Raw genomic sequence first — 26888 nt, forward strand, 5'->3', positions numbered from 1 at the left:
ATCCGCACTAAGACCCTGCGCTGCGGCCGCGCACCGCCCCTTCCCCTTCCCCGCCCCCTGCGCGGAGCCTTGCGCGGTTCGTTGCGCGGTGGTGGAGGCGGCGGCGGGGATGGGCGGCCGGGCGCTGCTGTGGCCGCTGCTGCTGTCGGGGCTGTGCGCCGCGCAGTACGAGGAGTACAGCGTGCGCGGGTTCCCCGCGGCCGCGCTGGAGCCGCTGCAGGCAGCTTACGCGCGGGCGCTGGCGCAGTACGCGGACGCGCAGTGGGCAGAGAGCGCTCGGGAGCTGGAGGCCAGCCTGCGGCTGCACCGCCTGCTCCGCGACAGCGAGGCGCATTGCCACCGCCGCTGCTCCGCGCCCGCGGAGGGAGGAGGGGACCCCGCGGAAGAAGGAGGGGACCCCGCGGAAGCGGAGCCGGCGGTCTGGGAGTGGCAGAGGGAGCTGCAGCTCTTCGGGCGGCTGCTGCGCAGAGCCGGCTGCCTGCGCGCCTGCAAGCGCGACCTGCCTGTGTTCCAGCTGCGCTACCCCCCGGCGCAGACCCTGCGCGACTTCCAGCGCCGCCTGCCCTACCAGTACCTGCACTACGCTCTCTTCAAGGTGAGCTGGCCGCGCAAATGCCGCGCAACGTGGCGGGGCGGGGAGTGGGGGGCGCCCATCCCGCACCGCTCTGAGCCGAGCCCCCTCCACTACCCTCTGTCCTGTGCCTTTCCACTGTGCGACCCCCCCCACCGGCACCCCCCCATCCTGCACCCTGGTCCTGAGCCCTCATCTTGTGCCCCTTGTTCTATACTTCCTGACACCCCCAGCCTGCATCCCCCCCCAGCCTGCATCCCCATCCTGTGCCCCCACATCACCAACCTGCACCTCCTGATCTGCACCCCCTGAACCCTGCTCCCCTTTATCCTGCATCCTGCTGCCATGTGGTGTCCTGCCCTGCACCCCTCCTGTCCCCCACACCGGGCCCCATCCTGCACCTCCCCCTGTGCTCCCCTTCTTATGTTGCCTCTCCCCCTGCTCCTCCATCCTGCCCCTGCCCCGTGGCACGTCAGCATCATCTGGGACGCATCAGGCAGGACATGAGTGGTGCACCTAGGACTGGAGGCCCCTGTGGTGGTCTCCCTTCACCCTGCCTGGCGTTGCCCTGGTCCCCGGAGGTGCCTCTGGCTGGGCAGAACATTGCCTGGGGAGGGGAATGCTGGAGGGGCCCAAGCTGGCAGTCTGGTGCCAGTGTGGTGGCTGTGGGACACTGTCTGGGTGCTGCACACCTGGAGCTAGCTCAGCTCAGGGTGCAGAAGAGGTTTCACAAGGGACCCCCCCGAGGTGACTCTCCCCTGGCCAGGGTGGCTCTGGCAGGGGACCCTTCTCTCCCCAGGCACTGCTGCTGTGCCCCTGCCCGGCTGCCAGCACGGATGCTGCTCTGGTGCTTAGTGCTGCTCCAGCTCACCTGGCAGCTGTCAGACACAGCCTGGCCCAGACCCTTAATGCCTTTTCCTTCTGCTTGCCCTGGCCAAAGCCTATCTCAGGGATGGTTCCCTCAGCCTGGCTCCCCTGGAGCTGCAGCTGGAGAGCCAGCACGGCAGAGGGGTGGCTGGTGGCAGTGCCCCAGGACAGAGGCTGTGTGGCTCAGGTGCTGGCCGTGCAGATTGCTCCTGGCTGAGGTCTGGGAGGTGCCAAGCTGTCCTCACCCCCATCAGGGGCATGGAGGGGGCAGCTTGTCTGCATTTATCTGCCCTGTCCCTGGTTCCTGATCACACCTGTTCATTGCTGGGCTGGAGGCTGGCACTGTGCAGCCCGAGGGTCTGGCTGGGTGCTGAACCCCCACAGCCCCATGCCAGGCTGCTGCACTCATTCTTCCTCCCTCCCCAGTCAAATAAGATCGAGAAAGCAGTGTCTGCTGCCCACACCTTCCTGCAGAAGAACCCCAAGCATGAGATGACCTTGAAGTACCTCAACTACTACAGGACGATGCTGGACGTGGATGAATATTTGGTTGACCTGGAGGCTCCTCCCTACGAGGTGAGGAGGGGGCTGGGCTGGGCTGGGTGGGAGAGGGGCTCCCAGGGGCTCCGTGCGTGCCTGGTCCTGCCAAACCCCGAGGGAAGCAGCTCTGCCTCGCTCACCACCTGCCCCCAGAAAGCCTCTCTGTGGGGCCCACGCTGGGGACGGAGACGTCTCGGAGGGGCAGAGCCGGGCCGCGCTGCCCGTCGGGGAGGCGGGCAGCTCCCGTGCGGTGCCCGGGGGGCGGTGGGCAGCTCCGTGTGGTGCCCCGCAGCCGATCTTCGTGCGCTCGGTGAAGCTGTACAACAGCGGCGACTTCCGGAGCAGCGCTGCCGGCATGGAGCAGGCTCTGGCTGAGTACTTCCAGGCGTACGAGGACTGCCTGGCCGGCTGCGAGGGCGCCTACGAGCTGCGCGACTTCAAGGACTTCTACCCTGCCATCGCAGGTGGGCGGGCAGGGGGCGGGGGGCTGGCAGCCCTGTGGAGGGGCTGCAGGGACCGATGGGGGTCTGCTGCCTCTCCCCAGACCACTTCGTGAGCGTCCTGCAGTGCAAGGTGGACTGCGAGGCTGAGCTCACCCCCAACGTGGGAGGCTACTTGGTGGAGAAGTTCGTGGCCACCATGTACCACTACCTGCAGTTCGCCTACTACAAGCGTGAGTGCCGGCAGGCGCGGGGCAGGGGCCGTGCCCCCGCGGCACGCCGGCGGTGCTGCGGGGCCCCGGGGCCGGTGCCGCCGGCCGTCAGCCGCTGCCGCTGCCCGCAGTGAACGACGTGCGGGACGCGGTGCGAGCCGTCTCCAGCTACATGCTCTTCGACCCGGCCGACGCCGTCATGCAGCAGAACTTGGTCTATTACCGCTTCCACCGCCAGCGCTGGCGCCTGCAGGGGGAGGACTTCCAGCCCCGCCCGGTGAGGACCCCCCCCCAGCTCCCCCTCCCCCGGGCTCTGCCGCTGGCGGCAGGGCTGATGTGGCCTCTGCCCCCTGCCCGTGCCAGGAGGCTGTGCGCTACCACACACAGACGGCTGCCCAGAAGAGGATGCTGGACTTTGCCAGGCAGTACCTGCAGGCTGAGGATGATGAGGTAACCATGGCACCGGGGTGGGTGCCACTGGGGACGTTTTGGGGTGCTGGGTGGTGCAGTTGGGTGCTGTGGGTTTATTGGGGTAGGGCCCTTCCTCGGGCAGGGCATCCGACCCCCAAACCTGCCCTGCAGAAGAGGCTGCAGATGAGGCCCCTGTGCCCTGCTGCCTGCTCCTGCCCATCCTGTGCCACAGATGGAGGTGGGTGAGGAGGGGCTGGAGGCACAGGACCTGCCCTCCGACAGCGAGTTCGAGGGCGAAGGTGACTACGAGGAGGACTTCTTCGCTGAGTGGTGGCAGGAGCCCAGGACCAAGGGGGACAAAGCTGACCAAGGTTCCTAATGCCAGGGGCTGTGCCCTGGGGGGAGGGTGGCTGCTGCCCGCACCCCGGTGCCATCCATTCCTCCTTTGCTTGCAGAGACCCTGCGATGAGCCAGGCCAAGGGACAGCCTGCCCCAGGGGAGCTGGGCAGTGGTGTCGCTGCGATGCCATCCTGGGGACACCAGGCTGTGGCTCCTGCCAGCTGCCACGCAGAGGCTTGGGCTCACAGGAAGGGCTGATCCTGCCCAGTGCCCTGCGGCAGGGCTGCCTCTGCCTTCTGGACGTCTGCTGCCCCAAGTGCAGCCCCCGGGTCACTGGCACCACCTGCCCAGGAGCTCCCTCTGGGCCACTCTTGTCCCCAGTGTCCCCATGAGCTCTTGCCAGCAGTGGTGCCCCATGGCACTGGGGTTTACTCTGTCCCTCAGCTCCTGCCAGGACCTGGGGGTGGTGTGCCAGGACCAGCTGTGCCTCTGGGGCTTCAGGGAGGCTGCTCCTGCTCTGGGGGCAATGCTCATCGCTGCTGGAGCCTGGCATGTGTGCCAGTCCTGCCCCTCCTTGCAGCTCCCCAGGGCTCCTACCCTGGGCCCCCAGCCCACCTGCCAGCCCTCAGTGCCCACGGCCCCTTCAGAGCCCAGGGCCTGGTGCTACAATAGGGCTCCTGGTGTGCCAGTGTCCCTGTGCCACCTCACGGCTGCAGCCTGGCGAGGCTGCACTGCCCATGCCCTGCATGTGCCTTGAATGCCCCCCAGCCCCCTGCAGCCTTAGGCTCTGTTAATTTAACACTTCCCCCACCCCCCAGCTGCTTTTTTTTACTCTGTTTGCTGGTGCTGGACTTTTAATAAAACCTGGACCAGGCCTTGGAGAGCTGCCTCAGGCTCCCTGGGGCTGGGGGTGCTGGGAGAGGCTGTGCTGTGAGCAGGGGAGGAATGGGTCGGGGGGCTGGGTGGCCCCAGGAGGTTGGGGGGACCCCAATGGTCACAGCCAGGCTCTAAGGGGACTGGGGGGGTGTTCCCCCCCCTGCACCAGGGTCTTTTGGAGCCCATTTTGGAGGCCACTGCTGCTGCTGACAAGCTGGTGCCTGCCCTGGGCACGGGGGTGCCAGGCAGCGTCGGGCACCCTGCTCCTCCCTGGCACAGCAGCATGTGCCTGCTCCCCCCGGAGCTGGCGGCAGGGACTGAAACCAAGCAGCTGAATCACAGCGTTGGCCCCGGGGGAGGGAAGGGAGTGAGGGAAGGAAGGGGGTGGCAAGGAGGCTGCCAGCACCCCGCCCTGCCCTGCCCTGCAGCTCCCATTTGCCAGGGCATTCCCAGCTCTGCCCTCCCTGCACGGGGCCGGGCACGGGGCTGGGGGACAAGGCTGAGGCCCCAGACCCAAGGGCTGGGCTCGGGGCTCCAGGGGCAGAGCTCAGGGGAAGCAGCAGGGATGCCAGGGGCGGCTCCCTGCACCCCTGCGCGGGGCAGCGCTGTCCTGCCCCCCGGGGGAAGGGGAGTTTGTCACCAGTGGGTCACTGCCACTCCTGGGAGGGCAGTGCCAGCCCAGCGGGGCGCAGCCGGTGGCACCGGTGCCTGGATCAGCGGGAAGCACTCAGCCCAGCACGCTGGCATCACCGCCTGGGGGGCAGAGGCTTGTTTATCTTCCCAACAAGCTGGGTGAGGGTGGCACAGGGCCCATGGGGCCTCCACCCTGCTCTGACGCGCACCTGGGCATGGCATGCCCTTGCCAGCCCCAAACTCAGGTTGGGAACACAGCTTCTTGCTCCTGATTCTCTGCCAGTGCCAGGCAAAGCCCTTTGTAGCCCCAGATCAGGGTCCCTGGGGTGCCCTCTCTGCTCCCACCATTGCCACCAGGTTCAGAGGTGCTGGCTGGGTCTGGCACTCCTGGTAGTGCCAGGCACGAGCAGCAGCTCTCTGAACACTGCAGTGGCAGTGAGTGTGGTCCCTGGGCTGGCAAGGCTGGGAGGTGCCAGGGTGCAGAGGTGGGATGCAGGGCCATGAGCAGGGAGGTTGTGGTAGGATGTGGGGGGCACACTGCAGGGCTCTGTGGGTTGGCATCACAGAGCAGCACTGTGCTGGCCTGGCTGCCCTGACCTTGGCGAAGGAGGAACACAAAGGAGTTTTCTGGCAGCCATTTGATCTCTGCTGTGCCCTGCTCTGCTGTGCCATGCTGTGCCATGCTGTGCCATCTGCTCCTCTCCTCGTGCTGGGAAGGGTCTGGCTGTGCTTTGGACCCCACCTCTGCACGGTGCTGGAACCCTTCCTCCCTGCAGGGCCGGGAGCTCTGCCTCTCACTTCCCTCCAGAGCTGGGAGCTGCCAGCTGAGCCAGGGGAGGCTCAGGACTCTGCTGGGGTGGTGGCAGGAGGTGCAGGATGCATCCCTTGCCTACATCGCTAGATGTGGGGCGCAGGAGGCCAGGGGATGCCCACCAGGGCCTGGGATGTGCCCTGGCACTGGGAGGTCATTGCTGACTTGAGTGCTGAGTGATGGAGGCTTCGCCCAGGGACCACAGGCTGGGTGAGCAGGGTGGCAGCAGCACCTGGCTGGGCCAGTCTGGCCAGGGCTGGGTGCCACCCGAGTCCTTCCCCAGCACCCCTTGCTCCTGGGGTCCTCCCTTGGTTTCCCAACCCGGGCAGTGTGGAGCCCATTCCTGGGGCTGGGCGATGCCAAGGGCCAACCCCTGTCCTGCTGCTGCCACCCTGCTGGCTGCATGCCCGGGCAGCCATCGATGGGAGACGCTGCAGGAGTCAGGAGAGGCTCCCTGGGGTAGGGGTGGGTGGGAGTGGGGAGGGCAACTGGAGAGGGCAGTTCCCTGCCCACTGCCCCACGATCCATGCCCTGCTGGACCCCCTCTGCCAGATGCTGGCTGCAGGACAATGCAGGACCCCTGGGTGGGGGAGGCTGGAGGGCCTGCACGGCCGGGCCCCCCCCGGCTGTTTGGGGGGTCGTGCAGGAGCAAGGCCATGGGGTCCTGGGCTCCCTCGCAGGGGTCCCAGCACCCCCCTGCCTGCCCTGGGGGGGGTCTTTGCACCCTTGTGCACACTTGGACGTGGAAAGGCTCCCAGCACCCCACACACTCTGGGGTCCCACCGACCCCACTGCCCTTAGGGGTCCCTGCACCCCGCACCTCCCAGGGTCCCACTGACCGCCCCTGCCCTCGGGGGTCTTCGGACCCTGGGCTGACCACACCCTGCCCAGGTACCTCCTACCCCCGACCCAGGGTTGGGTCCTGGCCCCGCCTCGACCCCGCCCCCTGACGTCACCAGGTGGTTCCCCCTGCCGGCCGCGCCCTTCCCCGCCCACCGCCTCGCTCCGCCCTCCCCCTCGCCGTCCAATCGCCTGCCTCCGAAGGGCGGGGCGGCCGCGCCCCCGCCAATGGGCAGCGAATAAACACGTCCGGAGGGGGCGGAGCCCGCGGTTGACGGGCGTGCCGGCGGCCCAATAGCGGCGCGGCAGCGCGGGGGCGGGCCGTGCGCGGGGGCGCGGCGCGGCGCGGGGCGCTGCTCGCCTTTTGTTCGGCAGCAGCGGGCGGGCGGCACCGAGCGCGGACCGAGCCCAGCGCAGGTGAGCGGCGCCGCGCCGGGCGCCACCGCGCCGGGAGGAGGCCGGAGTGGGGCTGGGGGGGAGCCGGCCGGGCCGGGCCGGGCAGCGCCGGGGCAGGGGAGGGGCCGCGCTCGGGGCAGGAAGAATGCGGCTGTCCGGGCTGGGCAGCACCGGCCGTCCTGGGGCGGTCCTGCCGCCGCCCGGGCCAGAGCTCGCCGCCCGGGGCAGAACCGTGCGAGTGGGGCTTGTCCCGCGTGGGGCAGGGGCGAGCGGCGCGGCTGTCGGCGGCGAGCGCAGCCTGCGCGGATCCGGTCGGGCGGGTCCCTGGGGCGAGCCCCCGAGGCGGCTGCGGCTGTCCCGGCTCCGCTCCCCGCCCGGTGCTTTGGGAGCTACTTCGCAAGTTGTGGCCCCGCGCCCTGGTGCGAGGCGGAGGCAGCTTCGTTCTCCGGCACCGCCCGGGTGTGCTGGGAGTCGCTGCTCCACGGGCGAGGCCCTGGCACGCTCCTCGCCCAGGTGGCCTCGGGGCTCTTACGTAAAGCTGCTCGGTGCCACCGTACCCTGAGTCACACCTGGTGGCTGCGTGCTCTCGCCGCGCCCGCTCGAAGCTCCGTCGGAGCCCCCCTGGTGCCAGCGTCCCGCCCACGGTGCCGTCAGGTGCCCCTTACCTTCAGCTGGATTCACAAACTGTTTACCTAGGCTGAGCCTTGGAGGGAGCCGAGAAGGGCTCTGGGTGGTTTAGTGACCCTGGCCGGCCGAGGGGTGCCCAACCGAACCCCCCGGAGCAGCTGACAGTAGATATCCACAGGAGGAAGTATGGGGGGGAGTGGGAGACGAAACTCGGCTGGCTTTTGGTGTGTGTTTGGAGAGGAGAGAGCACTCTAATTGCGTTAGCTGAGTGATTAGCTTAATTAATCAGGTTTACAGCACAGATGAAAGGATAATGCTGAAATGTTGCTGGGAGTTGCCCAGAGAAGGAGTCTGTAGCTTGTCATACGAGCAACTTGGAGAGATGTTTGTGCTGGCAGAGGAGTGTGAATGCCAGCTGGGAGGGCACAGCCGCCTGCCAGGGACGGTCCTGGGTGGTGACCTGCACTGCTGTTGTGCCTACACCCGCTCTCGCCAGGCTGCAGTGGGCCCTGCACCCCCTTGGCTCTCCTGTGATGCTGTTGGGGTGCCTGAGCGAGCCCCGTGTCTGAGGTGCTGTTCCCTGTCGGCTTCCTCATGCTGGAAGGATGGTGGGGGCTGGGGACACGCTGTGACCCAACTGGGTCTGGCCCCCGCCGTCGCCGCACCTCCTGTTCCACCCACGCTGTGCCGGTTTTGGCGCTGGTGCTGCTTGCCAGCCCCGGCACCGCCGGTCTCAGGCCCATCTGCCACGGGGCTGTCGGGGAGCCGGGGGCGAAGCTTCTCCCTGCCAGCTGCCGTGGGGATGGGGCTGGAGCGGTGCCGGAGGCCTTTGCCCAGGGCTGTCATCCTCATCCCGGGGTGCCTGCAGGGTCTGCCCCTGGCCGTGGGAGCGGGTGTCCAGCCTGGCTGGTACCGGGGCTGGGGAGGCTTTAAGGTGTCCTTGTCGGTGTCCTACCCGAGTCAGCTGGGAGGGTGCTGGGCACCCATCTTTGCCTGTAATGGCTTTGGAGCCACGAAGCGCCCATTCTGCTGCTCGTTTGGCTGAAACAAGTTGGCCATCAGGATGGGAACGCACGGAGCTCCTGGCATCCGTGGCTGGGGGGCGTTTTTCCCTCCAGGGCTGGCTCCCGTGTGGCTCTTGGGGCAGACGTGGGTCCTCAGTCCTCGGGGGGGCTCCTGGGGCACCGGGGGAAGGTGGGGCGGCCGCGGCGGGGCCCTGGCTTCCAGACAATGGCGTTCACAGTCTATTGTCTGGGCGGTGTGGCGTGTCCTCACCGGCTCCAGGAAGCGTGTCCGTCCCGGGGGGGCCGAGCTGGGCTGCCGCGGGGGGGGGTGTTCTGCCAGGGCTGGGCACACGATCTGCGCACCGTGCCCCGAGCATTGCCCACCTCAGCAGTGTGGGCAGCTTGTGGCCTGGTCGAGGCGGGGACCTTGCCGAATTTCCCCCTGTCCCAGGCTGCCTCTTGGGGTAACGTTCAGCGCTGTCCTAATCCCATTAACTCTCCCCTTTGTTTCCCCCACCTGAAATCCTTAACCGGCTCCAGCAGCTGGGGCAGGGACTGCGGTGCAGCTGCAGGGCTTTGGCTGTCTCGGCAGAGGCTGTTCCTGTGACACGATGGCTTCCCTTCAAGGCTGTGCTTTGGTGTGGGAACACTTGATGGGATCTGGCTCTCTGTCACACTTCAGATCTTCAGGGTTTAAGACGAAGCTTCTGCCGGGCACAGATGGCAGAGCCTTGGGGAGCAGGGCTGCCCCTGGCCCCTGCTCTGCAGGCTGGGGAAGTGGTGAGAGAGGCTCTTTGCAGGCAACTTGCAAGACTTTAATTGCAGCATCTGCACCGAGGCTTGTGCTGGTCCTGGAGGTTTGCATTAGGCTGGCTTCTAATTAACAGACGTTAAAAAGGAATTTAATTTCCATTAGAACTTTATGAGCCTCCCTTGGACTTCAGCTCCCACCTTGGTGTCAGCTGGTGCTCTTCCACCCAGACAGGGGCTGTGGGGCACGGAGGGGGTGGTGGCTTTCAGGCCTGGGAGACCATGGGCTGGCCCTGGCTGGCTTGGAGGCAGCTGGGACGGGAGGACGCCAGGGCTGCATCGGTGCCCACTTCATCAGGGTTGGGTTTAGCCTCCTTTCCCGTGGGTGCTGGAGGACAGCAGGGGTGTGAGGGTCCAGGTGCTCCCTCTCCAGAGTAATCTTAGAACTTGACCTAAGCAGCTCATCTTAACCTGGGCTGGCTTTGGAGCTGCAGGTGCCTCGACGGGCAGAGCTCCTCACCCTCTCCACTTCCTGCCTCTGGCTCGGGAATGCCGCCCGGCTCGTCGCAGCCTGCGGGGGAGACGAAGATGTTTTGAATTAGGCAGAGGTTTGAAATACCCTTCTAAATATGCCTGCCCTGGTGGGCTCTGCTGCAGCTGCTGGAGGCATTTCAGTACAGCTCCTCTGCTGTGCAGACAGGGCAGGAGCCTGGCACCGGCTGGTCGGGCGGCCCCGCGATGCCTGCGCTCGCCTGAACCGAGTCCCGGGGCTCCTGCTCGCCGCTTCCCGAGCGTCCCACGCCCAGGAGCAGGCAGCGGAGCAGCGGAGCCCTCCCGGGGGGAGCCTGCCCCGTGCCGGAGGGTGGCACGCACCCCCTGGTGTGGGATGTGCCGTGGTCCCAGCTGGATTTTGGGGGGGGTGGCTGGGCAGAGCTCCTGTGCCCGGCCGGTGGGGGAGAGACCTCGGGCCGCTGCAAGGCGCTGTGCTGTAATCGCGGTGACGCGCGGGCAGAGCCCCGGTGACAAATCATTAACTTGCTCCGACAGGCCGGCTGCTGACGGCTGTTGGTGATAATTTCGTGTGAAGCCTCTGAACTTTACAGCTGTGATGTGGTTGGATGGGGAAACTAAGCCGGGGCTCGGCGGCTGCCTGCCCCTCCCCTCTGCCGCGGCTGCTCCGGCAGCACCGGGGCCTGGTGGCAGCGTCCCCTGCTTGTGGGCACCCCGGGGGGAGCTGGGAGCAGCCTGTGCACCTCCCTGGCTCAATTTAAAGCCTGCAGTTGTCCTGTTCCTGAAGGACAATTTGTTCTTTGTGCCTTTTTTTGGGAAACAAAATAACCATTATGATGTTTCTTCTCCAGATGGAGTTGTTGTGATTAATTGCACCCTGCCAGTTCCCAGGGACAAGTGGCAAGCTCCCATCTTCCCCAGCAGTGTTTCTAATGAGAGCAACAAACCTTAACTGAGCAGAGGATGTGCCCACAGAGGTCCTCCTGGTGTACTCTGCCAGCAGTTGGTGTGTAGGGAAGGGAGGTGCACTGACAGAGACCCTGCAGAGGGCCTTCAGCATGTGGATGTCCCTAGGAAGACCCTCCCTGGGCTGGGGTCCTGCCATGGGGCTCACTCTGTGTGGGCAGAGCCAGTCTGGCATGGCACAAGAGCTGCAAGAAGGGGACCTGATCCCAAACCAAGGCTGCTGGATCCATGCCTGTGTGTGGGGCAGGGAGGTGATGCTGGGTGAGCCAGGGCTGGGCAGGGCCCAGCATGGGCAGGAGAACTCCCTAGGGGAAACCCAGTCTGTGGTGCAGCTTTGGCACGAGTGCCAGGCGGTTCCCATGGCTGTGGTGCCCCATGCTGGGACTGGCAGCCCCACGGTGCTCTGCAGGAGGTTGGGGGTCATGCCCAGCACTGTTTGTGCTCTCACAAGAACAGAGCACTTGATGGGTAAGACCTTGGCACCGTGTGATGGGAAGTGCCCAAGTGCTGCAGCCTGTGCATGCTGGAGCTGTCAGGAGCTGTTAGCTCAGGTGCAGGCTGGGGGGAACAAGCTCTGCTCTGATGGGGAGCATCAGCCAGGCAGGGCATGGCAGAGATGTGGTGCTGCCAGGGCTGCCTCTGCTGCTGGGAGCCTGACCTTGCTACACCTGGGGGCATGTGGCACCTCCCAGGTAGCAGGGACTTTGCCACAGGGCTTTGGACAGCTCAGACCTGGCCTCAGGAACAGCTGAAAAATTAATGGTCTTGGGGAGCCCAGAAGGGAAGAGCAGCTCCTGTGCTCCTTGCTGCCCTCCTTGAGCCACCTGAAGCTGTCAGCGCTGCTGGGGTGGCTGGAGCAGCCCTGGGCATGGGGCTGTTGGCAAGCAGAGGCCATCAGCTCCTTTGTGCAGAGGCTGGGGCTGACAGCCTCACACCTTGCAGCCTGTTTCTAACGAGAGGCTGAGCCCCCGTCGCGGTCTCCTCATTAAACTTCAAGCCGCTGTCGTTCGCCTTTGAATTCTCCACTCCTCTTCCCTGGAAAGCCTCTTTGAAAGGGTTCCTGGTAGCCGGCATCTGACTCTAACGCTTCCCATTGATGGTGGCGAGGTCTTGAAAAGCTTCTTTCTGTGCTGCTCCTGCTGCGTGCTCCTGCGAAGGGTCCTCTTCAGAACCGCTGAAGCCTTTGTGCGCTGCTGGAGCTGCTGCGGCGTCTGCGGGCGCTCCGTGAGCCGCCGCCCCGGCTCCGTTAGCCCTGGGCGCAGCGGTGCCGCTGCTGGGCGCCTCTGGGCAGGGGGGCTGCAGATGCTGCGGGACTTGGGGGTGCAGCTCTCTCCAGGAGAGCTCCGGTGCTGTGGCTGTCGATGCTGCTCCCCCACATGGCTGTCATCCTCTGGCTGCTCCGGCAGGGTGGGGAGGGCAGGAGATGGCTTGCGTGTGGCGTAAGTGCTTCAGAAATAGAGGCTCTGCTCGGGTTGCAGTTATTGAATTGCCTTAACCGCCGCTTTCCGTTTCTCAGAAGCCTTAAGTGAGGCTAATTGCAGCCGCTCGCACTCGGCGGCAGCTGAGCTCAGCCCCCCGCGCTGCAGCCCTCAGCGAGGGCACCTCCAGCGCTGCTGCCGGGCAGGGTCTGGGGCAGGACGGGGCTGTGGCACCCCCACGGCTGGCATCCCACTCCGGGTTGGGCAGCACGGGGGAAGCAAGGGTCGTCTGGAGCCATGCATCATGGACTCAAGTTGCTCCTTGCATTCCCTGACCCACAGGGTCTTGGTTCCCACTGTGCAGCCCCGGTCTGGCACGTGGGGTGCTCTGTGCCCTGCACTTGCTTAGGGGGTGATAGCCCCAAGGCTGCTGACCATCAGGTGCCCAGGCAGGAGCTGTCCTTGCATGAGGCAGCTCATGGCTGCCCTGCTGCTGGGCAGCTCAGCTGTGTCCTGCCTGGGTGAGGCCGAAGGCTCCCGCAGCAGCCGGAGGGAAGGGCTGGGCAGGCCTGGGGCTGTGTTTGCCAGAGACTTCCTCCCAGACGGTGTCCCGCGGGGGGTGATGCTGCCTGGACACCGATCAAATGGCTCCGGGGGCGGATGAGCTGCTGGCTGGTGCCTTGCAGCCGCAGGAGCTTCCTCTGCCTGTCCCGGGTTCCTGGCTGTGGGAAGTGGTGGGAGAGGGATTAACCTTCTCCTGCCTCTCCCCTGGGGGGGTGTGGTGGAAGCCTCTGCCTGCCCCATGTACCACAGCTGAAGTCCCTCCGTACAGCTGAACTCATTCCCTGTTGTGATGCTGGAGGTCTCCTTCTCCCTCCTCACAACCTGCTGGCCCCCCAGGACAGGCCCAGATCCAACCCCTGCTCCTCCCTCCTGCATGAACCACTGCCCTTCACTGCTGGTGAGGGCCTGGGGATGGTGCAGGTCCTGGCCCTCTGCAGCCATTCACCATCAAAAGCATCCCTGGTGACCCGGGGTCAGCATCTCCTGCCTCTGGCACTGCTGTCTGCCTGATCCTGCTGAGGAGGAGGGAGGACATCTGAGGACAGAGCTGCGGTGGGAGAAGCTGGTGTCAGGCGCCTGGCCCTCGCCGAGTGATGAGCAGAGGACACTTGACACAGCGCTCAGAAATGTCACTGCGCGCTGCGGGGGCCTCTGGTGCCGCAGCTGCTGCTGGCCTGGCTGCCTGCCCACCCGTGGTGAGGAGCAAACCCTGCAGGGGCTGCTGGTGGGGCAGGGATGCTCCGGGGTGCTGCATTCAACAAGGTGCCCATGAGTCCTCCAGGGGGGCTCCTGGAGCTCCTCAAGCCACATAATGCCCCTGCCCATGGCCCCTGTGCCCTGCTGCAGGGCAGCAGGCTCAGACAGGTCTGACACGGTGCTCCACTCCTGCGTGGAGCTTGTCTGGGGCCGATCACCTGAGCTGGTGTCTGGGATCTGAGGAGCTTTGCTGGCTTTTGATGTCCCTGGGGTGCCAGTGGTGCAGACGAGGTGGGGGTGGGGGGCTCATGCATAATGCAGGACTCAAGGAAGCCAGTGGCTGAGCTCAACTCATGGAGGCTGAACAATGAAGTGGGCTGTCAGATGCCTGCAACTGTAGAGCAGTTGCTGCTGGTCAACCAACGGTGCAGGCAGCTCCAGCTCCTTCCAGCTCCCTGCTGTCTGGGGGTCCCTGCCCCCTCTGGCTGGGTTCTTAGGGTCTTTGCAGCCCCTTCACAGGGGCAGAGAGCCTCCCCAAAGGCCTTCTGTCCCCTTGTCAATCCCTATCCAGATGCCACTGACCCCCTGGCCATAGTCCTGCTGCTGGGGTCTGCAGAGCAGCCTGATGGCTCACACCACCTCCTGCAACGTGGCACTGACCCCACTGGTGCCAGCTGAATGCTCTCTTGCCGCCCTGCTTGCTTGGGCACGGCTTGGCACCGCTTTCCTTGGGTTTCCCAACGCACTTGGGGGCTCTGCCAGCCGGACAGGCTCGCTCACACGCAGCGGGTGCGTGGCCCCGTGGCGCTCCCAGCTCGGCATAGGCTGTCCTGGCCAAGCCCTGCTCTGGCACGGGGTGGGGAGCGGGGCTGGGCTCGCTCCCGGTGCCGTGCGTCACGCGCGGTCCTGCTGCACCGAGCGGAGCCTCCCTCCCGCGCCCTGCCGTGGGAACGGAGCTGCCCGCGCCGGGCTCCAGCCGCGGCCCTGCGCCTCCTGCCTCGGAGCATGCATAATGCATCAGCCCCGAGCCGCAGCACTTAGGCTGCAGATTGCTGCTCCACGGCTCCAAACAGATCGAACTGACAGGAGCGGTGCCCGGCGGTGCTTCCGGGAAGGTGGCTTGGGAGGGGGCGGGCAGGGACGTGGTGGGATGCAGGGGGATGGGGGCACGGTGGGGCTCCTGCCCGCCCGCTGCTCCCCGGGAGTGAACGTTCGCGCCCAGGCCGAGGCTCTTCCCTGCGAGCTCCTTGGGAAGAGCCAGCAGCGCTGGGGCGAGCCGTGCCAAGCCTGTGCCAAGCCTGTGCCCGCTGTGCCCTGCCGGGACACCCCACGCACGCCGCGTCCTCAGCCACCACCCGACGCCCTGACTCAGCCCCCGGCCTGCTGGGGGACTGGGGCTGGCGGGAGGTTCGTCCCCCGTTCCCCCCGCACCCCGAGGAGGGTGCTGAGGCCCGGGGCTGCCGCACCAGCCCGGCTGGTCCCCCTGAGCCCCGAGCTGTGCTGGTGGCTGGAGCGCTGCCAGGGGTGCGTGGCCACCCCGGTCCGGCTTGCTGCATGAATCAGTGCTGGTGGAGGTGGTAATTAGAGCTGTGCTGGGAATCGCTGTTGCTGCTGCACCCAGCTGCTGCCTTTGCCTCTTATCGCCGCTGAAACTCTGACTCATCCTCATCCTCGCTCCTGCGCGGCTGGAGGAAGGGGCAGGGATGCCGGCGGGTGCCTGGGCGATGGGTCAGCGGCGGTGGGGCTGGCCGGCTGCTGTCCCCATTCCCCCATCCCATCCCCTCCTCCCCTCCCGGCTGTGCTGTGGGGCTGCATGTGGGGCTGGTGACTCAGAGCCCTGCAGCGTCTGCCGCTGCGCTCCGGGGTAAATCCCTGAGCCTCCCTCCCTCTGCATCCCCAAATTAAAGACAAGGGAAGCCCAGCCCTGCTCCGAGCAACCTCAGCTGGTTTGTCCTGTGTCTGGGCTGTGCTGGGCTGCCCTGTCCTGGCACCACGCGGCCACGGCGTGGTGCTCGGCACAGTGTGGGGAGCCCCCAGCCCATGCCATGGGCACCCATGGTGCTGAGCACCCACGGGAGATCCGGGCGGGTGGCTTCTCCCGGTTGTTTGTAAGTGCTTTAGGAGTGTCCCAGAAGACCTCCAAAAACATTCATTTAGCTCTTGGAGCTCCTACCCCGTGGCTGTCCCCAGCTCTCCGTCAGCTCCTGGCTCTGGTGCTGGTCTTTACAACACCCGTGGGCAGCAGGCTGGGTCTGGAGTGGGCTCGGGGGTCTGTCTGCGGGGTCCCTGCGCACACCTTGGCTGCCGAGGCGGTGAGACCGCGCTGGGGAGACTCAGGCAGCCGCGGTTCGTGTCTGAACAGGAGCAGCAAAGTGCTGAGCTGTGGGTTCGTCATCCCGGAGCCGCCTTTCATCTGGCGTGGGGGAGGAGGGCAGATAGGGATCGGCTCCAGCTGCTCCTTGTGGGCTGCGCCGGGGCCAGCTGCGTGCCGGGGGCTGCCCTACGGTTGGGTGCAGGAGAGGGGCGAGAGGGTTCTGCCGCAGCTGGGCTCCGCCAGAGGCATCACTTCTGCCCCCTGCGCCCCGCAGAGCAGCCATGGAGGTGATGAACATGATGGAGCAGCCGATCAAGGTGACGGAGTGGCAGCAGACCTACACCTACGACTCGGGGATCCACTCCGGCGTCAACACCCAGGTGCCCTCGGTCAGCAGCAAGTGCCACGGGGACGAGGATGAGGTCTATGGCAAGCAGTACACCATCAAGAAGACCACCACGAGTTACTGCCAGGGAGGAAGCCAGAGCCAGAGCCAAGCGCAAGGTAGGGGCCGTGGGGCTGCGTACTTCCATGAGCTCAGCTGCTTGACTCCTGCCTTCCTCCTCCTCCTGCATGAGCTGTGCTCCTTTCTGGGCTCTCCTCCGTGCCACCTTCCACACCCTGGGAGCTGTTGCTGCCTAAAATCTGCTGCCTCCTGCCCTCCTTCCCCACACCAAGAGGCTCTCGCGTGGGGGCGGCGCGCAGCCAGCCGGCACCGGTGCTGAGCTGGGCACACATCCGAGCGCCGGTGGCTTGGCTCAGGATGGGAACAGCTGATCCCAGCCCACGGATCTGCTCCCTGCCTGTCTGCCTGCTCAGAGCCTGTCTCAGGAGCCTGTCTCAGGAGCCTGCTCAGAGCCTGTCTCAGGACCTTGTCTCAGGAGCCTGTCTTGGTGCAGCTGGCAGCACTGCTGCTGTGTGCCATGAAGCTTGGCCAGCTGGGTGAGGGTGAAGCAGAGGTGCAGCCCTGGAGCCAGGGAGATGCTTCCCCCTGGCAGAGGCCATCGCTTGCCCTCATTGAGGGGCTGGGGAAGGTTCAGGCACTGGCTCCCTGGTGGGGAAGAGCCCTGTGGTGAGGGATGAGCCCCCCTGAGCCCTGGGTGGTGCCTGTGCCATGTGGGTGTGGATGCTGGGGATGCATCTTTGTCCTTCAGGTTGTGCTTGCCCTGGCATCCTTAACCTTCTGTGTCCTTCTCCCGATCCCCAGTGCCAGCTGGCCCCGAGTTGCAGATACCCTTAATGTTTTAATTACCGGGGCTTGTGTGACAACTGCCTCATCAGGCTGCTAATTGGATGTTGTCTTATCTGGGCGCTGCTCTGGCTGCCTGCGCTTTGAAGCAGCAGCTCTGCGCTGGCACTGCTGACGCTGCTCTTGCTCAGCTCCTGCTCAGCTGCTGCTCAGCTCCCTCTCAGCTCCCTGACCTGCAGAGCAGGGCTGGGGGTGCTGCTCGGGGGACGCCGAGCCTGACGCCGCGTCCTCCGCGTGCCGCAGCAGCAGACATGGAGGCGCAGCTGGCCATGACCCGCGCCCAGCGCGTGAGGGCCGCCATGTACCCCGAGACGGTGGAGGATCGCTCGCTGCTGCTCAGCACCCAGCTGGAGGGGCAGCAGACCAACGTGCAGCGCCTGGCAGAGCCCTCCCAGATGCTCAAGTCTGCCATCGTGCACCTCATCAACTACCAGGACGACGCCGAGCTGGCCACGCGCGCCATCCCCGAGCTCACCAAGCTGCTCAACGACGAGGACCCGGTGAGGGACCCTGCTCTGCTGTGCCAGGCTCTGGGCTTCCAGCTGCTGGGCACGGAGCTTCCATCCCAGCTGGGCTCCGTGGCTGCCACCTGGCTCCTCCCTCTTGGCTCAGCCCCATCCTGCCAGCAGACTGTGCCCACCTCTGCCCACCCACAGCCTGTCCTCCACTGGGACATGGCTCTCCTGCCCTGGCCTCACTCTGGTGCTGAGTGCTTCTTGCCAGCTCTCGCTCTCCTGCCCACCCCTGCCGCCCAGCCCCGTGCCCATGTGCTGCCCACTGCTGCCCCTTGAGCGTGGCAGATGAGGGCTGTGGAACACACCCACCCTTGGCAGCACTGCTGTGCCAGCTCTGCCTGGCACGATGCGCAGCAGCCCCGGGCCAGCTCTCGCCTGGCAGAGCAGGATCCTTCCTGCCCCTTGTGTGGTTGGTGGCCCTGGGAGCTGCTGCCCCTTGCGTGGTGGGTGGCACTGGGAGCTGCTGCCCCTTGTGTGGTGGGTGGCACTGGGAGCTGCTGCCCCTTGCGTGGTGGGTGGCACTGGGAGCTGCTGCCCCTTGTGTGGTGGGTGGCACTGGGAGCTGCTGCCCCTCACCAGCCCCTGGCCCACAGGTGGTCGTCAGCAAGGCTGCCATGATCGTGAACCAGCTCTCCAAGAAGGAGGCCTCGCGCCGGGCGCTGATGCAGTCGCCGCAGGTGGTGGCAGCCGTGGTGAGGACCATGCAGAGCACCAGCGACCTGGACACTGCTCGCTGCACCACCAGCATCCTGCACAACCTCTCCCACCACCGTGAGGGGCTGCTCTCCATCTTCAAGTCCGGTGGCATCCCAGCCCTGGTCAGGATGCTGAGGTAGGAGCCTGCAGGAGCGGGGTCCCGAGAGGGTGGCAGAGCCTGGTGGTCCCTGCGGGGCTGGGAGCAGAGCAGGGCTCCTGCTGCCCCCACAGCTGGGTCCTGCTTCTGCTCACCCCAGCACAAGGCAATGACAGAGCCTGAGCCCTCCAGCCTGAGACAGCCCCAGGGCTTTGCTGTGTCTGGAGGGGCAGGAGGAGGGCAGCGACTCCCCGTGCCCACGGAGCCGGGGCTCAGTCTCTGCTCTGTCCTGAGGGGCAGGTGCCCCCTCCTGCAGGGCCACAGAACGTGGTGACCCCTCCCAGGTGCCGCTGAGGGGTGCTGGGCGGGCGCCGGGCCGGGGGCAGGCTGCAGCCCGGGGAGCCAGGGCCGGCTGCCCGCGCTGAGGTGGCTCTGTGCCCGCAGCTCGCCGGTGGAGTCTGTCCTCTTCTATGCCATCACCACCCTGCACAACCTGCTGCTGTACCAGGAGGGTGCCAAGATGGCAGTGCGCCTGGCAGACGGCCTGCAGAAGATGGTTCCCCTGCTCAACAAGAACAACCCCAAGTTCCTGGCCATCACCACCGACTGCCTGCAGCTCCTGGCCTACGGCAACCAGGAGAGCAAGGTGGGAGCCGGGGCCGGGGCTGCCCCCGGGGCCCTGCTGGGGGAGGGCAGCAGCTGGGTGCTTGCTCGACCTCACTCCTCACAGACAGAAGCCTGGGAGGCAGGGGTGGGGGCCGTGCCAGCCTGTGTGCCCCACAGCCAGCAGTGTGGCAGCTGTGCCCACCTGCACCCCTGGCAGGTGGCGTGTGCCCAGCAGCAGGCTGCCCCAGCTGGGCTGGTGGATCAGCTCCTGCCAGGCTCTTTGTCCTTTGCCTGCTCCTCTCCTACACACCAGGAGTCGTCCTGGCCTCACACAGAGGTCTCTGGGGCTGGGCAGGAGGCTGCTGCTTGTGCCCTGCATGCAGGACCTCGGTGTGCAGGGCTGGGGGGGGCTGGGGCAGTGCATGGCACCAGCAGGGGGGACCTGAAGCAGCTCTGTGTGCCAAGGGCTTGCAGCTTCTGCCTGCCCTGTGTCCTGGCACGAGCTGGGAGGGCCAGGGTGGTGCTGCCCCCAGCCCAGAGGTGCCACGCAGCCCAGCCTGCCCCTCCTGTCCTGCAGCTGATTATCTTGGCCAACGGAGGCCCCCAGGCCCTGGTGCAGATCATGCGCAGCTACAACTACGAGAAGCTGCTCTGGACCACCAGCAGGGTGCTGAAGGTGCTGTCTGTCTGCCCCAGCAACAAGCCTGCCATCGTGGAGGCTGGTGAGAGGGGCTGGGCACTGCCACAGCTGGGGGCACGTGGGAGGAGGGCGCTGGGGTCAGGGTGGTGCAGCTGAGGGTCCCCACTCACAGCTGATGTGGGCAGGAGCCTTCCACAGCCAGGGCAAACCACCTGTGTGTAGCCTGGCTTCTGGCTGTGCAGGGCTGCTGAGGTGCTCTCCTGGCACCCTGTGTGGGCAGGATCAGGCCTGGCTGGCCAGGAGCTCTCTGCCTACGCCACCTGTGGCTGTTGCTAAGCCCTGAGGCCGTGTCGAGTGCTGGAGGCATTGCCCAGGTGGTGCCCAGCCCACACTGCCCTCCTGTCCCTCCCTTCTCGCTGCTGGGGCAGCTTCTGGGCATTCTCAGGTGGTCTCTCCTTCCCTGGCAGGTGGCATGCAGGCCCTGGGCAAGCACCTGACCAGCTCCAGCCCCAGGCTGGTGCAGAACTGCCTCTGGACCCTGCGGAACCTCTCTGATGTGGCCACCAAGCAGGTGAGCCTGCAGGCCCCGAGCTGTGCAGCTCAGCCCTCCCCAGCTGCCCTCCAGCCACCTCCTGGTGCCACTTCCAGCCCCTGGCAGCTGTGGCAGCTTGTGCCTGGCAGAGTGAGAGGATGCCCAGCTGTGCTCAAGCCCTGCTGCAGCAGGGCTTTGCCTGGTGTCACAGGAGGCTGTGTGCTGCCCACTGCACTTCCACTGCCAGCTGGCAGCCAGGGCTTGTGCCCTGTCCCTGGCAGGGCCTGAGGCCACCAGCAGTAGATCACATACCCGATGGGGCACCCCTGAGACCTTGGCCTGACCTGGGCAGCTCCCAGCAGTGTGCCCAGGTGCTGGCTGCCCTCTTGGCTCCTTGCCCAGCAAGGGAGCTGCCATCAGAGCTGCTGTGGAGGTGCTGTGCCCTTGGCCTGTGGGGCAGCTGCTATGAGGTGACCTCAGCTCTGCTCTGTGGAGTTGCTGTCCCCAGCCCTTTGCTGCCTCTTGACACATTCCCCATCTGCTGGGGCAGCCTCTGCTGCAGAGCACTGCCTGAAGCAGCCTGGAAAGTATTTGGGCTGGTGTGGAACCATCCCTGGCTGTGCTGGGAACCATCCCTGGCTGTGCTGGGGAACCATCCCTGGCTGTGCTGGGGAACCATCCCTGGCTGTGCTGGGAACCATCCCTGGCTGTGCTGGGGAACCATCCCTGGCTGTGCTGGGAACCATCCCTGGCTGTGCTGGGAACCATCCCTGGCTGTGCTGGGAACCATCCCTGGCTGTGGCTCTGGCTCTGCTGTGGAGGAGGGGACGAGGCCATGGCAGCTTTAACTCCTTCCAGCCCTGGGACTGGGGTCACCCCAGGACTGTTTGGGGAGCACCAGAGGTGCCAGGTCTGGGAGGAAGAGCACAGCTGGGGCTGGATCCTCTCTGCCAGTGGCCAGAGGGTGGATGTGGGGCTGCAGCCCAGGCACTGCCTGAGCCCAGAGCTGGCTGGGCTGGGGCTGGGCCGGGGCTGGGCTGGAGCTGGGCTGCTCTGCTGCCCCCGCAGGAGGGCCTGGACGGCGTCCTGAAGATCCTGGTGAACCAGCTGAGCTCGGACGACGTGAACGTGCTGACCTGCGCCACCGGCACCCTCTCCAACCTCACCTGCAACAACAGCAAGAACAAGACGCTGGTGACGCAGTCCAACGGGGTGGAGGCTCTGATCCACACCATCCTGCGGGCAGGGGACAAGGAGGACATCACGGAGCCGGCGGTCTGCGCCCTGCGGCACCTCACCAGCCGGCACCCCGAGGCCGAGATGGCTCAGAACTCCGTGCGCCTCAACTACGGCATCCCGGCCATCGTCAAGCTGCTCAACCAGCCCAACCAGTGGCCACTGGTCAAGGTCGGAGGCCGGGGGGGATGGAGGGAGCCAGGGCCCAGGGGGATGTGCTGCCCAGGGGCCTGGAGCCGTGGCCGGTCCCGGTGCCGCTGCGCCACCTCCTCGATGGCAGCCGGTGGAGGAAGCAGCTCCTGGCTGGGGTCGATGCTCCTGGCTGGGGTCGATGCTCCTGGCTGGGGTCGGTGCTCCTGGCTGGGATTGGTGCTCCTGGCTGGGATTGGTGCTCCTGGCTGGGGTCGATGCTCCTGGCTGGGGTCGATGCTCCTGGCTGGGGTCGGTGCTCCTGGCTGGGGTCGATGCTCCTGGCTGGGGTCGGTGCTCCTGGCTGGGGTCAATGCTCCTGGCTGGGGTCGATGCTCCTGGCTGGGGTCGGTGCTCCTGGCTGGGGTCGGTGCTCCTGGCTGGGGTCGGTGCTCCTGGCTGGGGTCGATGCTCCTGGCTGGGGTCGATGCTCCTGGCTGGGGTCGGTGCTCCTGGCTGGGGTCAATGCTCCTGGCTGGGGTCGATGCTCCTGGCTGGGGTCGGTGCTCCTGGCTGGGGTCGGTGCTCCTGGCTGGGGTCAATGCTCCTGGCTGGGGTCAATGCTCCTGGCTGGGATTGGTGCTCCTGGCTGGGATTGGTGCTCTGGCAGCCTCCCCTGTGGGGCAGGATGCGGTGTGGGAGGAAGGTGACGCCGGGCTGGCCATGGGGGACGGGGTGGGACGGGGATGGGGTGCAGCTGGCAGGCCCCGTGGGGGGCACATGCTGTGTGGGCCACGGTCAGGACAAACCTCTCCTTCCTGCCCTGCTCCTCTCCCCCAGGCTACCATAGGTCTGATCCGCAACCTGGCGCTGTGCCCGGCCAACCATGCCCCGCTGCAGGAGGCTGCTGTCATCCCCCGCCTGGTCCAGCTGCTGGTCAAGGCTCACCAGGATGCCCAGCGGCACGCAGCAGCTGGCACACAGCAGCCCTACACAGTGAGTCCCTGCGGCGGAGCCTGCCGGGGGTACCCCTGTGCCCGAGCCGGCCTGTCCCTAGGGGCTGCCCTGTGCCCGTGCTCAGGGTGGTCGCAGCCTGGCACGGGACAGAGCGGCTGCTCCAGGGCCCCAGCTGAGCCTTTGTGCCCCGGCAGGACGGAGTGAAGATGGAGGAGATCGTGGAGGGGTGCACAGGGGCCCTGCACATCCTGGCCCGGGACCCCATGAACCGCATGGAGATCTTCCGCCTCAACACCATCCCTCTCTTCGTGCAGGTCAGGGGCTGGGGGGCTGGGGGCTGCCCTTGGCCACCTGCCAGCCGGTTGGCACAGCCTCACGGTGCCAGGGCCAAGGTGCCGGGGTGCTGGGCCAGCGGCAGTGTGTGTGTCAGGCTGGGTCGGGAGCAGGGCTTGCCCTGGCTGGCTGCCTGGCCTGGGCACCGCTGCCTGGCCTGGGCACCGCTGCCTGGCCTGGGCACTGCTGCCTGACCTGGGCACCGCTGCCTGGCCTGGGCACCGCTGCCTGACGTGGGCACCGCTGCCTGGCCTGGGCACTGCTGCCTGGCCTGGGCACTGCTGCCTGACCTGGGCACTGCTGCCTGGCCTGGGCACCGCTGCCTGACGTGGGCACTGCTGCCTGGCCTGGGCACCGCTGCCTGGCCTGGGCACCGCTGCCTGACGTGGGCACCGCTGCCTGGCCTGGGCACCGCTGCTTGGCCTGGGCACCGCTGCCTGGCCTGGGCACCGCTGCTTGGCCTGGGCACCGCTGCCTGACCTGGGCACCGCTGCTTGGCCTGGGCACCGCTGCCTGCTGTGGGCACCACTGCCTGGCCTGGGCACCGCTGCTTGACGTGGGCACCGCTGCCTGGCCTGGGCACCGCTGCCTGACCTGGGCACTGCTGTGTGCTGGCAGCTCCTCTACTCGCCCGTGGAGAACATCCAGCGCGTGGCCGCCGGCGTCCTGTGCGAGCTGGCGCAGGACAAGGAGGCTGCGGATGCCATCGATGCGGAGGGAGCCTCGGCCCCGCTGATGGAGCTGCTGCACTCCAGGAACGAGGGCACAGGTGAGGGCTGCTGTGCCGGGCCCCGTGCCAGGGGCTCTCTGCTGCGGGGCTGGGGGCTGTGGCGCTGGGGTGCCCGCGGGCGGCCGGAGCTGAGGGTGCTGTGCCCCTGCCCTGCAGCCACCTACGCTGCTGCTGTGCTCTTCCGCATCTCGGAGGACAAGAACCCTGACTACCGCAAGAGAGTCTCCGTGGAGCTCACCAACTCCCTCTTCAAGCACGACCCAGCAGCCTGGGAGGCGGTGAGCACCCTGCTGGGCACCCTGCTGGGCACCCCACCGGCCCCTTTCCCTGGGGTGGCACCGTCCTGCCTCCCAAAGCTGCTGCTGCTGCCTCGGGCTTGGGTGGCAGCGCCCAGCAAGTGTGGGCCGGGGGGGTGGGAGGGCTGTGGCTGCTGCAGCCCTGGGTCACGGCACCCTCTGCCCAGGGTGGGTCTGGGCACCTCCTAACCTCTGAGCACGGGGCACACATGAGCACAAATCCCCTCTTCACTTGTGCCAACTTCTTTCCTAGGCTCAGAGCATGATCCCCATCAATGAGCCCTACTCAGATGGTGAGTGTGGCACCTGGGTACCCCCTCAGGCTGGGCCCTGGTGGGGCAGCTGCCTCACGCCACCCAACCAGCCTGGCTGAAGAACCTTTCCTGGGTGGCTGCAGCAGGGTGCCAGCCTGGCCTGGCTGGGGGTGCTCAGCTGCCCCCTTGTGCCTGGGCTGGCCCAGGGGGAGGGGTGGGGGGTGGCAGGAGCACACGTGGCAACAGGCTGGGGGGGCTGGGAGGAAGGTGGCTGAGGCCTGGAGAAGGCTCTCGGGGGCAGGAGCTGAGGGGGCCACGACCCTCCCTGCAGAGCTGGACCCTGGCTACCGCCCAATGTACTCCGGTGACATCCCCCTGGACCCCATGGACATGCACATGGACATGGACGGAGACTACCCCATGGACGCCTACAGCGACGGCGTCCGGGCGCCCTTCGCCGACCACATGCTGGCCTAACCCTCCCCACCCCCACCCCGCACCAGGTGGGTGCTGCTGGGTGCCCAGGGGGTGGGCACGCAGCCCTGGGGCTGGGCGGGGGGCTGGGGGAGGCAGGGCTGGCTGCTGGCACCCAGTGCTGCCCTGGAGCCTTTGGTGCTGCCCTGGAGCCCCTGGTGCTGCCCTGGAGCCCCTGGTGCTGCCCTGGGGCCCCTGGTTCTGCTCTGGGGTCCCTGGTGCTGCTCTGGGGCCCCTGGTGCTGCCCTGGGGTCCCTGGTTCTGCCCTGGGGTCCCTGGTTCTGCTCTGGGGCCCCTGGTGCTGCCCTGGAGCCCCTGGTGCTGCTCTGGGGTCCCTGGTGCTGCTCTGGAGCCCCTGGTGCTGCCCTGGGGCCCCTGGTGCTGCTCTGGGGTCCCTGGTTCTGCTCTGGGGCCCCTGGTGCTGCCCTGGGGTCGCTGGTGCTGCTGTGGGTCATTGCCCCAGGGGCTCAGGGGGCTCTGTTCTCCTCCCCCCAGGTGCTAACTGCAGCCCCCTGCCACCTGCAGGTGTTTTCTCCGTGCAGCAGAGGGTGGCCCCAGGGCTGAGCGTTCACAAGGACTTGGGAGCCAGAAGTGCCTCAGAAGATAAATTTTTGCCATTCCCACCAGAGGTTTTATTTTTCGATTTGTTTCTTCCCTGGGGAGCTGTGGGCAGAGTCCTTCCCCCTGGGACTGCTCCCAGCACCTCCAGCAGCCCAGGTGCTGTTTCTGAAGCTTTAAGCCCCCTGCCCCAGCCCTGCCCCGCTCGCCCCCGGCCCTGGGGCAGCCTTTGCCAGGAGAGATTCTTTCCTCTTTCTTCCTTCCCCACTCGGTGCCAACTTCACCCTCTGTGCTCTGCGAGCTCCCCCTGTGTCCTGGTGTCAGCCTGCTGGGAGAGGGATCTGACATGGGGAAGCCCTTGGCTTTTGGGGAGCTCTAGCTCAGCCAGGCCAGCCCAGAGTCCGCTGGAGCCCAGGGGCGCTGTGCCCCAGGCCCCCGGCTGTGCCCCCGGGGTGCCCGCGGGTTCGTTCCTCCTGACCAGCCCCTGGGGAGCTGACTCTGTCCCTGCCTGCCCCCCCAGCACCCCTAGAGCAGTGACTCCAGCGTTAGGAACTGTGTCCTTGTACTGATCTCTGTTGCACATCTTAAGCCCTTTCCCCTCCTTTTGGTGAGTGGTGTTCCCCTGCCCTGCCCCTGTCTGCCCCCTCTGCAGAGGCTCTGGCCCCGGCGCTGCCAGCCGAGGGAAGGACACTGCCTGCAGCTGCAGCGCTGAGCCTGCAGCGCTGAGCCTGCAGCGCTGAGCCTGCAGCGCTGAGCCTGCAGCGTGGCTCAGGAGTGGAAGATTTTATTATTTCTGTGAGTTGGTTTGGGTTTGGTTTTTTTTGTATAGACCAAAGCAAAGAATAAAAGATCCCCCCCCAGCCCCACGGTGCCCCCAGCCTCTTCTGTCGCCCAGGGCAGGTGGGTGCGGGGGCTGCAGCCGGGGTGCTGGGCGCCGTCACCCTGCTCGGGCCAGGCGCTGGCGCTTCCCTCCCCTGGGGCTCAGCTCCTCCCCTGCTCTGCCCCAGCTTTGCCTGGCTGGGGGCTCAGGTGGTGGCCAGCAAGGACGAGCAGGATGGGTCCCTCTGGTGCTTGGCAAGGCACGAGCCACCCGCTGTGGCTGTGGGAAGGGGCAGGGCTGGGGGTTTTGCCTGCCAGGGGAGGGAAGGGTGAAACTGGTAGCCCAGGGGTGCCCACATGCCTGTGCCTGGCAGGTTTTACTCTGCCCTGTGCATCCATCCTGCAGGGACAGATGGAGTGTGGGGGCTCCTTGAGCAGGGGGCAGCTGGAGAGAGGAGTCAGGTCGTGGTGGTGTCAGCACTGTGCCAGAGGCTCCAAGTGCTGTGGTGGTTCGGTGAGATGCCCACCCCCATGACACGAGGTGGCAGCTGCAGAGCCAGGACACTGCCTCTGCCTCTGTGCTCTGCCTGCTGCAGCCCAGCTCCTGTGCAGCTGTTGGCATGACACCCATCGGCCTGGCACAGCTCCTGTGGCATGGGGGGGATGTGGGGATGTGACCCAGGGCAGCTGGAGGCAGTGGCTTCTGCTCCCTGTCAGCACCAACCCCTCCTGTCCTCAAGCTCAGATCTGCTGCTGGAGAGCTTGTGAGGAGCCCCTGAGGGACGTTCAGCCTGGAGTGAGGAAGGCTGAGGGGAGACCTTCTGGCTCTCTACAGCTCCCGTGGGGGCAGGCTGGGGACTGGGAGGTGGGAGGCTGTGGGGCTGGCAGCTGGGTGCCCAGCGGGCACAGGGCTGCTGCAGAGTGAGCAGGAGGTTTACACTTTGTGTCCCCTGGTGTGCAGCGCTCGGTCCTGGGCTGGGGC

At 66.6% G+C, this 26888-nt stretch overlaps 2 protein-coding genes across 5 annotated transcripts; both read left to right on the top strand.

Moving 5' to 3' along the window:
- Nucleotides 1-29: 29 nt before the first annotated feature.
- Nucleotides 30-3622, top strand: P3H4 (prolyl 3-hydroxylase family member 4 (inactive)). The gene is made up of 8 exons (XM_054176749.1): nucleotides 30-595; nucleotides 1865-2014; nucleotides 2271-2442; nucleotides 2523-2651; nucleotides 2762-2907; nucleotides 2994-3080; nucleotides 3274-3412; nucleotides 3497-3622. The coding sequence occupies exons 1-8, from the start codon at nucleotides 110-112 to the stop codon at nucleotides 3508-3510; spliced, it is 1323 nt and encodes a 440-aa protein (XP_054032724.1). The 5' UTR covers nucleotides 30-109; the 3' UTR covers nucleotides 3511-3622.
- On the top strand, nucleotides 3006-25366 carry JUP (junction plakoglobin). 4 transcript variants are annotated; one of them, XM_054176725.1, is made up of 15 exons: nucleotides 3006-3080; nucleotides 16060-16289; nucleotides 17278-17534; nucleotides 18143-18381; nucleotides 18787-18988; nucleotides 19526-19670; nucleotides 20056-20159; nucleotides 21189-21527; nucleotides 22326-22481; nucleotides 22637-22756; nucleotides 23394-23544; nucleotides 23662-23783; nucleotides 24055-24094; nucleotides 24387-24558; nucleotides 25025-25366. In XM_054176725.1, the coding sequence occupies exons 1-14, from the start codon at nucleotides 3073-3075 to the stop codon at nucleotides 24530-24532; spliced, it is 2259 nt and encodes a 752-aa protein (XP_054032700.1). In that variant the 5' UTR covers nucleotides 3006-3072; the 3' UTR covers nucleotides 24533-24558; nucleotides 25025-25366. The 4 variants fall into 4 exon arrangements, with proteins under 4 accessions (XP_054032700.1, XP_054032701.1, XP_054032702.1 ...); XM_054176726.1 differs by having other exon boundaries at nucleotides 25055-25366; XM_054176727.1 differs by having other exon boundaries at nucleotides 17281-17534.
- The last annotated feature ends 1522 nt before the right edge of the window (nucleotides 25367-26888 follow it).

This window comes from Dryobates pubescens, chromosome 36 (assembly GCF_014839835.1).
Source record: "Dryobates pubescens isolate bDryPub1 chromosome 36, bDryPub1.pri, whole genome shotgun sequence".
Lineage (NCBI taxonomy): Eukaryota > Metazoa > Chordata > Aves > Piciformes > Picidae > Dryobates > Dryobates pubescens.

What these genes read in the sequence shown, in the direction of transcription:
- JUP (XM_054176725.1), top strand. An exon ending in GCCTGCCATCGTGGAGGCTG is followed by an intron (nt 19,671 to 20,055) that starts GTGAGAGGGGCT and finishes CTTCCCTGGCAG; the next exon opens with GTGGCATGCAGGCCCTGGGC. An exon ending in ACCCAGCAGCCTGGGAGGCG is followed by an intron (nt 23,784 to 24,054) that starts GTGAGCACCCTG and finishes CTTCTTTCCTAG; the next exon opens with GCTCAGAGCATGATCCCCAT.
- P3H4 (XM_054176749.1), top strand. Translation starts at nt 110, where the DNA reads ATGGGCGGCCGGGCGCTGCTGTGGCCGCTGCTGCTGTCGGGGCTGTGC. An exon ending in TGCACTACGCTCTCTTCAAG is followed by an intron (nt 596 to 1,864) that starts GTGAGCTGGCCG and finishes CTCCCTCCCCAG; the next exon opens with TCAAATAAGATCGAGAAAGC. An exon ending in CTTCTACCCTGCCATCGCAG is followed by an intron (nt 2,443 to 2,522) that starts GTGGGCGGGCAG and finishes GCCTCTCCCCAG; the next exon opens with ACCACTTCGTGAGCGTCCTG.